The following is a 16033-nucleotide window of genomic DNA, read 5'->3' on the forward strand; positions in this document are numbered from 1 at the left end:
TTATTCCCTCTAATTTAAGGTTTCGCGTGCCAGTAATATATTTTAACGTTTTTAGAAGGTGTCTTTCTATAAGTCTATAATATATAACTAAACTATTGTTGTATATAAAGTAAACAAGGTTTTAAAAATGTTTAAAAAGCTTCATTTAAAATTAAATTAAAATGCAGAGCCCCCCCGGACTGGTGGTCAGGACCCGGGCAGTGTGAGTGCTACTGAAAATCAGCTTGCGTGCCGCCTTCGGCACACGTGCCATAGGTTGCCTACCCCTGTTATAGACTAACAGACGTATTGGAGCATAAGCTTTTGTCAGACGCATGGAGACAGCTCTTCCAATACAAATCCCCCTCTCCCCCCTTTTATTCAGTGAAGCCAGATAAAGATAAAGTGGCAGCGTACAGGCACTCTGACATTGATTTAAACCTGACAGAGCGCCATAGCTTGCTGCTACTGATGAAAATTGCTATGATCGCTCTCAAACCAGTAAAGCGTGTCCACACAGGGCTCTGCGTCTGCACCACTTTAGTTAATACCAGTGCACATTTGTGCGCAGAAACGCCCGTCCCCCACTGTCGGTATAATTTTACCCCGAGAAACCCCCCTGTACAGCCTCCCACCGCCCCGCCCCTATAGTCCCGTAGCTCCGCCCCTTGGCTATTCCGCCTCTGCGCCGTTTTACGACAGTAGGTGGGAGGCGTGGTTGGCGGCCGGTCTGAAGGGGAGAAGCCGGCGCTGTTTGGGGTGAGGTGGGTGCCTTAGCCCCATTCCCCTGCTCGGGGCTTCCGGGAGGAGACCTGCCCTGCCCTGCCCTGCGGGCCGCTCCTGCAGCGGGCGAGTGGCGTGGGCCGGGCGCTCCCCCGGCGCTGCAGGGGGAGGTCGGCTGGAGCGGGGCCCGCGCTGAGTCGGCGGGATGGTGCTGGCCGCCCCCTAGATGTGGAGGGAGCCCTGGGGCGGCAGGCTTTCCTCTCCCCCTGTGCCTGGAGCCAAAGCGCGGACAGCTGGGCTCCGGGGAGCCTGCGGATCGGCTGTGGGTAGCTGGCTCAGCCCGCTCGCTGAGAGCGTCTGTGGGCCAGGTCCTCAGCGGTATTTATTTGGGATCCCTTTGAGCAGGGGTTCTCAAACTGGGGGTCACGAGGTTATTATATGGGGGGTCGTGAGCTGTCAACCTCCACCCCAAACCCCGCTTGCCTCCAGCATTTATAATGGTGTTAAATATAAAAACAAGTGTGTTTAATTTATTGGGGGGGGGGGTCGCACTCAGAGGCTTGCTGTGTGAAAGGGGTCGCCAGTAAAAAAGTTTGAGACCCACTGCCTTTGAGGATTTGGTCCTATATCTTTACATCATTCTGGCTCCTGAAATAGTGGGAGTCACATAGAAAGCATGATTTAATGTTTGTAAAGCACTTTGAGGCTAAAGGCAGCAGAATAAATGCTGCTTGTTCCCAGATTCAGTTGCAGGCTTTCAGATGTAAAGCACTGTCTCTCTTAAGACTTGTCTACACTACCACGCAGGGTCGATCTAAGATATGCAACTTCAGCTATGTGAATAGTGTAGCTGAAGTCAACATACTTAGATCTACTTACTGCAGTAAGTCGACAGCTGACGCTCCCCCGTCGACTCCGCTTGTGCTTCTCGTTTCAGTGGAGTCCCGGAGTCGATGGGAGAGTGCCCAGCGGTCAATTTATTGCATCAGTCGACCCCTGCTGGATCAATCGCTGCCTGCCGATCCGGTGGGTAGTGTAGACAAGCCCTTAGATTTCACAGCAAAGTGTGTCTACCTTGTACCTCCCTAATTGACTTTCAATGTTACCTTGTTATGGAGATGCACTTCCACTGAGTTTGTTTCTCACATTCTTTTACCAGAAGAAAACCAGATGCATAATGGACAGGGAATGTTCTCAGCTCCTGCCTTCTGTTTGTGCAGTTCTAGCAGACTCAAGGCAACTTGTTGCAGATGACACCTTTCTAGAGAAATTTCTGGACTGGTTTAAGACTCTGACTGAAACAGGTAATTCTGGCTCTCTTGATTTGGCCTATGCCTCTTGACAGCCAGAGGGATCATCATAGATGTGTTTAAGGAGAATTAATATTGTACATACCACTTGGTTGTACCTCTAGGTTTTTAATAAAATGGTAGGTTGTCTGAGGGTGATAGAAGCTTCCCTCAGTTTGGAGGGTGCTGTCTGGACACTTTCATACTGTAAAAAGAACACAGAAAAGCTTTACAAGTGAAGTTTTGTTTCACTCCTTGTAAGTGGCGGAGATTCTTAATCTAATAAAATATTAATTAAGGTCTGTAAAAGGGCTGGTGCTTTAAACCCTTCTGAATCCTTGTCCAACTGACAACTAAGTGGGTACACTTTACTCTTGTTGGTTTTTAGGTGAACCTGCTAGAACTGTAATACAAAATAAAGAGATGTCCTAGAAATGATAGTCAATTGTTGCTCTACCTTCCATGGATATTTCTTCCCCAGAATCTAGCCTGCTGCTGTTACAGGAGAATCCATGCTTGACAGAGCTCATCACGTGTGTGCTGAAACTGAAGGATCCAAGTTCTAGCACTCTTTCCTTTATTCTGAGATTAACAGGGATATTCGCAGCCTCTGAAAGCTGCTTCCAGTATTTACAGGTAAGTTAAGGCTTAAGCGACTAATCACAGAAGCACTTCCACTACTCAGCTTTTGTCGACCTCACCTTAATAAAATACAACCATAGTTATGTAGGGTTATTTTCTAGTAAGAACATTCCAATCCTGAAGTCATTCAAGCATTGAGTCCTGTTGCTAGATTCACTCTATGGGATTGTCAGAGCAGACAAAAGGCAGTAAAAGCCGCTACTTGCTCATCCTTGCATGCAACAGTGTATGTATGCAGAACATAGCTGTCAAATGCTTGGGAGAGGGAAAGAGAAATGACATGTCTCAGCCCCAAAACTGAATATAGAATGACCGCTTGTATGACTGTCTCACGTTTGTTGATCTCTTTTGAGGCATGTGACAATAAGTAAACTGTTTTCAAAGAGTTGTGTGTGCATGCTCCTATGCAGGTACTATCTTCAGTGGGTTTTAACTTTGCATTTCCTCAATTCTGGTTATATACTATCATTCAAAATTAATCAGTTAATTTACATAGCTTCGTGTCAGAACTCTGCTTTACAATGTGCTACCAAAACACATTTTATAAAAACCACACATGACCTTTTAGCACAAAGTATTGCATCCCCTGTGAGCTCACTATTTTGGACCTCAGGCTGATGGATAAAAATGAATTAATTACTCACTGAAAGTTGGTGGTTACCTACAGACCAGTGATCATGATTTACTTATAGTCAACATAGGCAAACATAAGACAGCACCAACCAGTAATATATTTATGGGCTGCTTCAAAAGAGCTAATTTCCAAGGCTGAGAAAAATTGAGCAAAATTGACTGGGAGGAAAACGTAGACAGAAAAATGTGAATGAAAATTGGGAATTCTGTTTAAGAAGAGTTTAAGATGGCCAGAAAATGATGATTCCTCATTCAAGAAAGAGGACAACTTTGGCTAAAAGCCCATGCTGCTTCAGTGGTGAAGTACAGGCAGCAATTAGAAATAAAAAGGCAATATATTAAAAAGGGGAAATAGTAATCAATATAAATTAAAAGTTACGAAGTGTAGTAAATTGATAAGAGAAACTAAAGACTTTAGAGGACACTCAATGGCCGGCAGGGCAAAGAACAATAAGTATATTAGGAACAAAAGACATCTGAGCAATGATATAGGCCCATTTCTAGATGAGATGTTAACATTTTTAATAACGCACAAAAGACAGAAGTGTTCAATAAATATTTCTGTTCTGTATTTGGAAAGAAGCAGCATTATGTACTTGTATCATATGAAGTACTTTCCAGTTCATTAGCAACTGAAGAGGATGTTAGACAACATCTACGAGGCAGACACATTTTTAAATCTGCAGGTCTACATAACTTGCCTGTAGAGTCCTAAAAGCATTGGCTGAGCAGATCTGTGATATGCTGGTATTGATTTTCATAAATCTTGGAATAGTGGGGAAAATCCAAAAGACTGGAAGAGTGCTAATGTTATCCTAATATTAAAAAAGGCAAGTGGGGTGACTTGAGTAGCGATAGGCTAGTTAAGCTGACATGAATTCCAGGCAAAATAATGGAAAAGCTAATTATGGAATTCAGTTGATAAAAATCAAAAGTTAAGAATATAAGTAGTGTAAGTCAACCTGGTTTTATGGAAAACAGGTCTTGTTAAATGAATCTGATTTAATTCTTCTGCAATTAAAAGTGTAGTTGATAAGGTAACTCTGTAGATGTAATATACTTAGACTTTAAGGCATTTGACTTCTACCACATGACATTATTTACAAAATTAGCACTATACCATATAAAAGGAGCACACTAAATGGATCTACTGGCTAACTGACAGATCTCAAAAAGTAGTTTTCAATGGGGCATCATCACATGGGAGTGTTTCTAGTAGGGTTCCATAGGGATCTGTACTAGATCTGATACTGTTCAATGCATTCAGTGATCTGGATGTAAATATAAAAAATTACTGGTCAAACTTACAGGTGACAAAGAGGTGGAGTGGTAAATAACAGTGAGGACAGGGCAGTCATACAGAGTGATCTGGATCACTTGGTAACCTGACCCATTCAAACAAAATGGGTTTTAATACAGTCAAATGCAAAGTTATACATCTAGGGACAAGGCATGCAAGCCATATCTACAGAATGGGGGGGCTGTATCTTGGAAAGCAGTGACTCTGAAAAGGATTTAGGGCTCAAAGGATAAGCAACTGAACATGAGCTCCCAGTGTGATGCTGTGGCAAGAGGACTAATGTGATCCATGGCTGTACAAATAAGGGAGTAGGGAGGTGATTTTACCCCTCTGTACAGTCTTTAGTGAGACCAATACTAGAATACTACGTCCAGTCTTGGTGTCCACATTTAAAAAAAAAAAAAAAAAAGTGGTTTAAAGAGGGCATTGAAGAGAACTGCAAGAATTATTCAAAGGACAGGAGAAAATACTTTACAGTTAGAGACTGAAAGAGTTCAATCTGTTTAGCTTATCAAAAAGACGACTGAGGGTGACTTGATTACATTATTTAAGTGCTGTCATGGGAAGAAAGAACTGTGTACTAAAGGCCTCTTTAATCTAGCAGACAAATGCATAACAAGAACCAATGGCTGGAAACAGAAGTCAGACAGATTAAATTAGAAATTAGGCATAAATTTAACAATGAGTGTGATTAACCACTGGAACAAACTACAAAGTAGGGGAAGTAATGAATTCTCAATCTCTTGATGTCTTCGGATCAAAACTGAGTGCCTTTCTGGAAGATATGCTTTAGCCAGACGCAAGTTATTCGGCTTAATACAGTGATAACTGGGTGAAATTTAGTGCTCTGTGATATACAAGAGGTCAGACTAACCAGGCTCCAGGATGCTTTTCTCAAAACGGGTGCATTGTGGAAGGAGGAAAATAAACCCTGTAAAGCCATGGTATACACAAGTATCTCTCATTCAATCTACACTAAAGTAACAGTGATCTAAACACATTTTGGGCAGAGGTTTAATTTGTGAAAACTTTCTTAGAGTATACATGCTTCAGACAAAGTAGCTAGTACATGCCAAATATTAATACAGTAAGACAGACTTAAACCTACTAAACCATGGGAATTCTGACTTAATGGAGTCACCACTTTCTTGTCTCTGCCATATGATGTGCTTCGAATAATAGCACACAATAATAATAATTTTATATAGTGTTTTTCATCTTTAAAGTGCCTTGTAGTGTGTGACCTTCTAACAGCATCCTACAGTGGTGGCTGGATAATAGTATCTCCCCAGAAAGATCCTTTTAATTTAAATTGCAATAATGAAACATAGTTTTTCCTGTGGGTAGGATAGGGTGGGGACCCAGCAGTCTCAGTGTGCCTCAAATATGAGGGAAATACGTTTTTTAAATCCCCTTGTTTTGTATGGTGGTATCTGAATGTAGAGTATGCTCTAAAGTCAGATAGAGGCCTACAGGGAAGAGAACACCTGGCTAGGAAACAACCTCATGGGGTGGTCATAGCCTTAGAATTTTTCCTAAAGTTCTAAGAATCTCATTCAAATGGTTAACATTTTGCTCACTCCCGGTTAAGCATGTGACAGGTGTTTTTCCTAGATATGCACAGCACTTTTATTAAATGTTTTAATTAGGTAGGGTTTCACTGCGGTAGTTATTATCAAATTGATATATACAGCTAATCTACAAGACCCCAAAACTGCTTGCTGCATAGTTTACTTGTTCTCTCGTCTTGACTCAGCAGAGGGAGCTGTTGATCAGTCTCTTTGGAGAGGTGGGGCCTCTCAGCAGCGCTCTGTGGGAAGAGGCATCTGTGCGAAGCGGCTGGGTCCAGGGTGTGCACAGCATGGTGCAGCACCAGAGCGCCCTCCATTTTTTGTGCAGCTGTGGTGAGCACTGTTTCTTGCCAGTATTCTTTAACTTCTTAAATCGTTACTGTGCCTTGGCTATTGTAATCTGTCACTTAAGTGTTAAATGAGCAGAATCGTCGTAGGATATTCTGTTTAGATGTCATTATTTTACTTTGAGAAAAATAAAATGAGGAAACAATGACAGAAGGGACTTAAGCTGTTGTAAAAGTTAATTGTATTGCTATATTTTTGTTACACATACATATGTATTAAGGTTCCTCAATATAAAAAAAAATAGCTTCCATGTTGGAGGGAGAAACACACACTTACCCAATAGGCAAAGTAAAAACAGTGCATTAGAAGCCTTCAAAATAGAAATTCTTATTTGCAGTCTATTAGAAATAGTTCAGGATTATTGTACTCTAGGGAAATTAACCCAGGTTTCGTTCCCCCACACTTTTAATTGGGCTTGTAGATTTTACTCAATGTGAGCAATCCTATTTGTCTTTTATAGTCAAGTAATCCACTAGTCTTAATAATTAATGGCTGATAATAGTCTTTATTAGATACCTAGTTAACATATACAGAACATCTTAACTCAGATCAATTTATCAGTCTAAACTAAAACTAACGGCCTCCTCCAGCTGTCAGTTCCTACACCCTGAAGATTCTATTCATTCTCTTTAAACCACAGTAACACATCCTGAATGACATAAGTTTGGCTGGCATCAGTGGTAGTGTGCACTGCGCTATGTTGGCGGGAGAGCATAAGCTGTCTATCACAGCCCCTATAATCTTACAGTTGGAAAAATAGAAATTTTACAATGCCAGCCATTGTCATTTTTATTTCCTTTGGTCAATGATGGATAGACTGACTTTTCTCAGTCTGTTCATGTGTAACATTACGTTTTTGTTTTCATTTTAACTTGTGTGAGTTACTCAGAAGTAGGATGACACATGATCAGATTGCAATGAAGTCTCCAAGTTGCAACAAAACTCTTGTTTCTTTGAGTGTCATGGCTTTTTTGTTGTTTTTTCCCTTTGACATAGGAGCCATAGAGGTGATCTTCACTCTGCAGGGAGACCCCAGCCTGTTTGTGGCTTCAGCTGCCAATCAGCTTTTAGTGCACATGCTTACCTTCTCTCTACAGTCATTCCAGACTAAACCTGAAAATATAAAGGACTGTGATTGGCCAATATGTGCTCAAAAGCTTATAGTGCACATTGAAGAGTCCCTTAAATCCAACTCTGCCTCTCGTATCAAGCAATCCTTGAAGCTGCTAACTAGTGTGTTTGGATGCTGTCATGATCTGTGGACTGAAGTACTTTGGTCACGGCTATCAGAGCCAATTGTATATCTCTTGGAGGAGGAGCCAGTCCATGCCGGGCACTCACTGGTGGACCTTTTCCTTAGCATGGCAAGGTAAAGACCTCTTTGGAACCTGGATTCATGCAGTACTGTCTAAAATATTACAAGAAATGTGGTTGTCTTTTCCAAGGTGTTCCCCAAAAATATGTTAACACTTCTTTCTTTCTAGGTCTCCTGTGTTTAGCTGCCCTGAATGTAGCCTGTGGACATCAGTAACGTGTGCTCTGGAGCACTTAAACCCAGCTCAAGTTGGTCGTTTGGCAGTGGGAGTACTGAAGCTTCAGGAATGGTATGAATTGTTGGTATCAAACTTTAAAAAGCTTTCTTACGTTCTTGGAATATTATTCTGCAAATCTTTTAATAAGTTGTCAAGTCCCTTTCTGATTGTCAGTGTTCTTCTATAGGAGGAGGGAAACTTTGTGGTGCAACTCACTGCCAATGGGACAGAAAGTGTGTCCAGGAGTTGCACATGCTGATGGTTTGACAGTCCAGTTCCAAACACGAGGAACAGGAGAAGCAAATGCCCTGTACATGCTCTCAAATCCCACCTACAGTCAGCCAGCCTCTAGGGTCGGAATGACAAACTTAACTTTGGCGCTAGAAAGCAAAAACAAACATTCAGAGTAGGCATTATCTTGAGTGCAACTCAAACACTACTTCCCTCTATTTCCTTCCCCTTCACATATGCTGTCTAATAGAAGTACCCTCTCTGCTTGCCAGCAGAAATCACCATCGTTGCTCTAGGGACTTCTATCTAAACCAGAAATGTGAGGAGCAATTAATTTAATTTATTATAAATAGGAGAGAATTATTGGGTGCACATGATCCAGTGTTGCAGGTTAAGTGATGCCTACACTCTGAGTATATGACATTGTTTAGATGGGAAGGTGGTCACCCGGGATTCTGCCCCCTCTCTTGGAAAACTTCCCACCAAAACCAGTCAGCTCTATTGCAGTGACATTGCTTGAAAACCAAAAAGACCTTTCTCCTTCCTCTCCTGGCTTAGCGCAGGAAGCTTGGGACAGAGCTTGGCACACATGGCAACGTGATACTCTCCCACCAGTACCAGCCTGATTTAAGGCTGAAAGAATCTACTCTTGTGAATTGTTATGAATTTACTAATCAGAATTTGGGGGCAGACACTCAGGGAGAACGAAGTGTTGTCTGTTCACTGCTACTTCTTCCTTTGAAGCCCACAGGCAGTAAAGATCCAAGCTCTGAGTGTTCTGCTTCAACCAATGGACTGTGTTCTGAAAGCAGCCTCCCAACCCTTGGAATATCCAGGTATAATAGTTATAGACAAGTGAAGGATAAACAACCAATCTGCCTATAAAGGACAAGACTGTATCCAGAAGGAATGGGGGTATGAGTTGTATCTTTCATGAGTGGGGGGAAGCGAACAATTGAAGTAACAACTGTTGTGTAAAAGTGAGACTAAAGTCAAGAAGCAGTGTTTGTGATATAGCTGCCAGAGTATACAGCAGGGATCGGCAACATTTGGCCCGCGGCCCACCAGGGTAATCCCCCTGGCGGGCCGGGCCAGTTTGTTTACTTGCCGCGTCCACAGGTTTGGCCGATCGCGGCTCCCACTGGCCGCGGTTCGCCACTCCAGGCCAATGGGGGCTGCGGGAAGCGGTGCGGGATGAGGGATGTGCTGGCTGCTGCTTCCCGCAGCCCCCATTGGCCTGGAGCAGCGAACCGCGGCCAGTGGGAGCAGTGAACCGCGGCCAGTGGGAGCCGCGATCGGCCGCACCTGCGGACGCGGCAAGTAAACAAACCAGGCTGGCCCGCCAAGGGGCTTACCCTGGCGAGCCGCGTGCCCAACGTTGCTGATCCCTGGTATACAGTATCCTGCTGAGGACAGGGTCTTATTCTTCAGTGAAGGATGGCACTAAATCTATTCCTTCCTTTACTTAAAACTCTGTTGCCGTCTCTATTTCAAACCCATTGCTGTCCTATGCTAACCTCAGGTCTCTTCTCCTTTCCATCTCCAGGTTTGCTGAATAGGTCTGTGAATGATTCTGCCACTGTTGAAACTCTTCTGTCCTGCAGATCCTCTTGTGCTAGCCTCCTGTGTCAGACGTTGACTCATCTGGAGGAGCTGCAGTACCTGGTAGTGGTCTGGGGAAGGAATGGGTTACTTGAAAGATTTCATTAAGATAGGCCTTATTGTGAAAATCTGCAACCAAACAGAACACGGAGAAAGGTTGGCAGTAGGGACTTTCCACTGGTGACACATCTAGTTAAAGAAGAAATCTACTACCCTCTTCTCCCATCTTGCTTCTACCTCACTCGCAGAACAGGCATAGTTAAGCTTTAAAAGAAGGCTGCACTTAGCTTATGCATCACAACCATAACAGTGGATTTGAGGCTACTGTCCACCACATGTCAGTGATGGCAGAGAGATGATCATCTTTCCTCCTTCACCCACCCATACCAAGTTTGCCATCTAGCACTGCAGAAGTTTCTATTCATAAGTTTTCTTTCAGATTCTGACGTCTCATCTATTGTAAACCCTGTTAAATTGCTTTCTCTAGTCCTAATAGTAACCCTCCCTCATTTGTGCAATAGCTTTTTGGGGTGTGGGAGGGAACCTGTTCATAACTATCAGACTTGTGATACCACAGGGATGATGCCACATTAGAATGAAACAGGTTTCTGCCCATCCTCTCCAACTTCTCTTGTAATATAAAAATACATACACTACATATATACAAACACATGCATGAGGTATTTGCTAGAAACGTATCTGCTTTCTCTCTCAGACCTGCTTGCCAGTGGATTTGCCCCATATACCTTTGCTACAGTCTGTAGTGACAATATTGCAATTCTGTATTGGCCTTGCGACTCCAGCATCCTGTCTGGGAAACAAGATCAGTAGAATCCTGATTGGTTGCTTCAGAGTTCAGCGGTCAGCACTTGACATCCTGGGAGCGCTCTCTCACTGGGAAAGTGAGTGTTTTCCACGTTTTATGCTTCAGTGTATTTACTTATTTCTGGAACTTGTAGCCATTCTAGATTTGTAGCAGTGCAAAGTGTCCTGTACCCATTTTCTCTCTCAGCCTCTGGGTCTGGGTCCACCATTTTGAGGTATAAGAACAATCCGGTTCCCAAGTTTGTTCAGTTCTGGGCTTCTCAGCCCATACATCAACTTCACCAATGAATCTTCATTACTGTTGGTAAGTTAGAGCAATTAGTGATGAAAGCAGTTTTTATAGGTAGGCTATTCCTCTTCTCCGCTGCTTTCCGACATAATGTATTTTGCTGTTTAGTGGAATTACACTTGCTTTCCTCCCCTACAAATAGTTCTATAATAAATATTGATATTTCAAGAGTTGATTCGTCTCTTTTTTTTCTGATTAGTATTGATCGTTGGCTATCATTTTTCCTGTGTTTCAGGCCCCAGTGTATTCATCGGAAGTGTATTTGACATCCTCCTTGCATACCTGAAAAGTCCAGATACCAGTCCTACTGTAAGTACAGAAAACAAACCACAGAAATGATAGTTTACTAAAACAGTAATTCTAGTGTCATTAGGATGTGGTTCTGAGAAACCGTTTGACACCACAAACAACTGTACTGGAACATCTTAAGAGGCCCCTGTCTCAGCTCTGAGTGACAGAGGAAGTGGCTCAAGAAATGTGATTAAGCCATTATACAACTGACTGTGTTCAATATCCTTGAAAGGAAACAGGAGTTATTGTACCCAAGAGTAGTGTGTCACCACACTTCCCTCAATCTTGGGGTTTCTAGTACTTGGTCCTGGGTTTGCCAGTGTTTTTGGTATTACATTATTGCATTGCTGAGATTTCCTGCTGGTCGAGACTCTGGAAAATTAAAAAAAAAAAAAAAAAAAAAAAAAAATAATGGAGATATCCTATCTCCTAGAACTGGAAGGGACCTTGAAAGATCATCGAGTCCAGCCCCCTGCCTTCACTAGCAGGACCAAGTACTGATTTTGCCCCAGATTCCCAAGTGGCCCCCTCAAGGATTGAACTCACAACCCTGGGTTTAGCAGGCCAAAGCTCAAACCACTGAGCTATCCCTCCCCCGGAAGCTGGTATTAAGAGTAGCCATGTTCCAGGAGCCTGCTAGGAAAACAAGTAGGCACCATTGGATTCTTGATCTAGGCAATGTTTACCAGCAGCCTAGTTCTTGATGATAAATGATGCTGGGTTGTTATCCCTAGCAGTTTGGCTGCAATTGAGAAGACTCAGCAAATGTTATCCAGTGTAAATGCAAAAAAAAAAAAAGCCTCCTTGTGAAGTGAATATTAGAAGGGCAGCCTCCCTCGGATTGCTGTAGCCCTGCTTCGTCGTGTTCTAGGTTCTGAAGAAGTCATTTCAAGCAACACTCAAATGGCTGGTGAGTTTGTCAGAGGCACCCAGCTCCAAGGATCACTGGCAACAGACTGAGCAGTTTCTCCAAGGTAAGGAAACTGTTGGGGGTAAAGTCAAACTAATGGCATAAAGTATTCCAGAAGTAATGGGCAAATAGTTCCAGCAGAGAAGTAGCTCGTATAGAACTGCTACTCTGCCTGTCTTTCACAATCCCTATATTAGGTGCACATATACTTACATATAACACAACTGTTGGAGCAGTGTCCAATAAGATGTGCTAGGGATCTCTGAAGGAAGTATGCAACAGCAGTAAAAGATGTTGCATATGATGATTTAAAGGATGCTAATGTTTAACAAAAAAAAAATTGCTATTCCTGACTTGTTCCCTTCCTGTTGATCTAAACCTATTGCTTGCCATGTGCAGATCTGTTTCTGGTGCTGCAGAAGCGTTTGTGCAGCCCTTACTGGGAAGTACGGGACTCTGCCCTGGAATTTCTCACCCTCCTGGTTAAGCATCTGAGAGGTAAGTGCAGAGAAAGTAACATTTTAGATTTGAGGCTTATCACCACATCCAAGCATTTAATACCCAAAAAACCTTAGCCTGCAAACTCACCTACTTGCAAAAACAAACCCATCGCACCCAACACTTTTGAGTGGCCTAAGCCATGAGAAACCCTGACAAGTCATCCAGTAGGTTTATCCTACTTTCCCACTGTGGTCCAAGTGCTGAGTCCTCCTGAAGTTCCAGACAGAGCAGTTTTAAGGAATCTGACTAGGAGGCAGTAAAACAATGAGGTATGTAGGGAGGCAGTTCATATCTGTTAAAGGCAAATAATAACGTCCCCCTCTTCCACCAGTGTCTCGAAGTGGAATGGATAAGGTTTCACTGAGCTGGCAGTGGAGCAGGATTTGGGGGGCTTGCACAAGGGGCTTTCTGCCCACTGCAGATTCACCCTCCATTCCGCCCCTTACACGGCAGAGGCCCAGCTCTGAGGCCAGGATAGTTAACCCCACAGTAGCTCAGTTCCTGTTTGATGGCAGAGAGGAGAGAATTTTCTTTTCCCTACTTCTGTCCCCAAACCAAAGTGGAACTCTCCAGTGCACAACCCAGCTGCTTGTCCTAGCACACAGCCTCTGGCTTTGGGCCTTGAGCAGTTCACACCTGCTTCATGGGACCTGCAGACCCCTCACTGGCACTGTCAGTTATTCAACGTGTGTTGGGTAGGTTCTTTAAAACCATCAGGGCTAGACATTCATTTTTAAATAAAAGCCTAAATTCAGCAAGCTGAGAGGAAATTCCCACTTTCCAGGGAGAGGTTCATTTGCATGCACACCAATGGCAAGTAGATTTTGAGAGCTCTAACAACTGGGAGGGTTGGGGTTTGACTGGAATTCAACAAGCCTGTGGTAGCGCATCTGTGCTCTTACCGGCAGTTGTCTTGTCTCCATAGCAGCTCAACTCATTCTGCAGGCAGCAGACATCCTGGTAAGACGAGGGGCTGTTTGCATTGGAAACAGTTTGGCTGGATAGAGGAATAAAGCCTTTCTTTGGACTGCTGTATATTTACAGAGAAGGAGGGGTTCAGGCAAGTTCTCTTCTCTTCGGAGGTGCCCAAGCTCACAGAGGATCTTCTTGAGGACCCAGAGAGTTACGTGAGAGCAAGTGCTGTGACAGCCATGGGACAGCTGTCCTTCCTCACCCATCTCATCTCAAAGAAGCCTGGTGTAGAAAATGGAAATGTCAAAGAGGTAAGGGAGGGGGAAGATGACCCTTGTTTAACCCACAGCAGAATCTAGTAGAACTTCCCATGAGCAAATAGGAGATTTTGCAGCCATTAACTAAGATGCTGAAGCACTAGAGAGAAACTGGAGTGTTTTGAATTCTTTAGCCAAGAGTTTCCATTTCTTTAAACATATTCCCTCCTTGTTTTCTCATTCTTAGAAAAGCATTGTAGCACAACTTAAAGAAATCTTATCAACAGACTCAGAGGGCTTTCCTAGAAGAGCTGTGATCAGTGTCTTCATTGACTGGCTGAGAGAAGGCCACCCAGATGTACTGAAAGACACTGAGCAGTTTGTCTCCAGTGTGCTCCAAGCTGTGAACAGTGACTTAGACTGGGAAGTTAAAGCTGGTGGTTTGGAACTGGCTGAAGTTTTCTCTGCCCAACTACTTGGACGGCTTGGCCTTGCTGCATGCCCATATGCTGCTGTCTTATCCTCTGCCACCCGCTCCACTCATCTGAGTGAGTCTCTGCAGATATTCTGCCAGGTGAAACTGTTTGAGTTCCTGTTTGGTGCTTTGTGTGACTGTGACAGGCCAGTGGCTCAGAAAGCCTGCGATATCCTCATTGCCTTGAAAGCTGAGCTCTGTGATGAGAGCAGCCTGAAGGAAGGAACGAGTGCAGGCTTGTCTACAGAAGCGCGTGGTATTGCTTGGTTAGAAGAGACTCTGAGGAGATGGAGTTCCTGTGCCAAGCCCTGTCCCAGAGGTGATGCTGATGAGGCTGGATCCCAAGACCCAAACGGTGTGCTGCTGGTTTTGAGAACAGTGGACTTAGAAGGGCTGCACAGGTCTCTGAACAGAAGTAGTGACCACATTGAGAAAAGCCCTCAGTCCCTCTTGCAGGACATCCTGGCCACTGTGGGGACCTTGGAGGAGAATGAAGCTGACTGCTATTAAAGTCAGGGGCAGGTTCTTGCTCAGATCAGAAGCCATTCCAAACAGGTATCTGGCTGCAGGAGAAGTTATTTGCTACCCAAGAGTAGAAACCAGGCCTTGCAAAAGGGGAAACTTAAAGACAGTCCCAAGAGGAGGACTCTGTCTTGGACTGGTCTGAACAGTGAGGATGACAACTTGGCTAGCTGTCAAACAGGTTAGACAGTTGTTAGTGGCATGTTGTCCTTGCTAGCTGTGACCCAGAATGCAAGGAATTTAAATGAGAGAGTATTTAAGAGGTGCAGCCAGGGAACTAGAATACAATGTATTTTAACAAGTGATTGTTAAACACAGGGTTTGTATGAATTCAGACTCTGTAGTCACTGCCCAAAGCTTTTTTTAAAAGAAAGTCCAAAAAAGCATCTGTTTCATTTTAATATACCCTCATGTAAAGCCATAGAGAATTGCCCCCCCCCCCCCCCCAAAAAAAAAAAGTTTTAAAACTGATTTAGAGTGCTGGTGTAAACAAGGTAAAGAAATCTATAAACTCTTTTTTATAGCCTGGTTGGTTAAACTTGCTGAAAGCTGATTCAAGTAGACTGGTTTTAAAAGGGATCTATCCATTTTTGCTTTGTCTACACTACCACTCTAAAATCAGAGTCCTTGCTATAGTGAAGGGCCTAGAGGCAGAGGAGAACATTTAGGGAAGAGTCATGACGTCAGTGATTTGAACATTTCCTGTAACTATGGCAGGAGATCAATTAAAAATTATATTGGCAAAAATGTTTCTTACTTCTTCCTGCATAGGTTCCTAGGGAGAAGATGAGATGCTAGGTGCAATACACTTGCATTTCAGTGATGCTGGGGCAATTGCAGTTGCTAAGCCTTCAGCATGCTCTAGTCCCCATTTCAGAAAAGCTGGAATGACTCCCAGTGGGAGAAGGCATCTAAAAGCTCCAGCTGCCAAAGCTAAAATGTCAGTGTCAGACTTCGGTTTGCCTCATCCAAGTCAACAAACCTCCTTAATTAGAAATGTAGCAGCTGTACCCAAAGTGGCAGAGGTGCTTTCTGAGGACAATTTGACAGCTTTTAGAAAGCAGCTTGGGGGAAATTTGTAGTTTACAACTTCAGCAGCCCAAGAAGCGACACTACATTAAAACCTCTCCTCTATAGTGAAACAGCGCAGCCATGGCAACAGTGTCAAACTGTACCTAAGCCCCTTGAGCACCGATGTCAA

The 16033-nt window shown here is 43.5% G+C and overlaps 1 protein-coding gene across 11 annotated transcripts; it reads left to right on the plus strand.

The window, feature by feature from the left end:
• The first annotated feature begins 611 nt into the window (after positions 1 to 611).
• Positions 612 to 15579, plus strand: BRAT1 (BRCA1 associated ATM activator 1). Of its 11 annotated transcripts, none has more exons than XM_024102325.3 (14): positions 612 to 743; positions 1862 to 2006; positions 2473 to 2627; positions 6323 to 6470; positions 7482 to 7854; positions 7970 to 8089; positions 8993 to 9084; positions 9795 to 9913; positions 10566 to 10752; positions 11200 to 11273; positions 12127 to 12229; positions 12565 to 12663; positions 13711 to 13889; positions 14083 to 15579. In XM_024102325.3, the coding sequence occupies exons 2-14, from the start codon at positions 1880 to 1882 to the stop codon at positions 14818 to 14820; spliced, it is 2514 nt and encodes an 837-aa protein (XP_023958093.2). In that variant the 5' UTR covers positions 612 to 743; positions 1862 to 1879; the 3' UTR covers positions 14821 to 15579. The 11 variants fall into 11 exon arrangements, with proteins under 11 accessions (XP_023958093.2, XP_023958095.2, XP_023958094.2 ...); XM_024102327.3 differs by having other exon boundaries at positions 6326 to 6470; XM_024102326.3 differs by having other exon boundaries at positions 613 to 738.
• The last annotated feature ends 454 nt before the right edge of the window (positions 15580 to 16033 follow it).

Source organism: Chrysemys picta, chromosome 10 (genome assembly GCF_011386835.1).
Source record: "Chrysemys picta bellii isolate R12L10 chromosome 10, ASM1138683v2, whole genome shotgun sequence".
NCBI lineage: Eukaryota > Metazoa > Chordata > Testudines > Emydidae > Chrysemys > Chrysemys picta.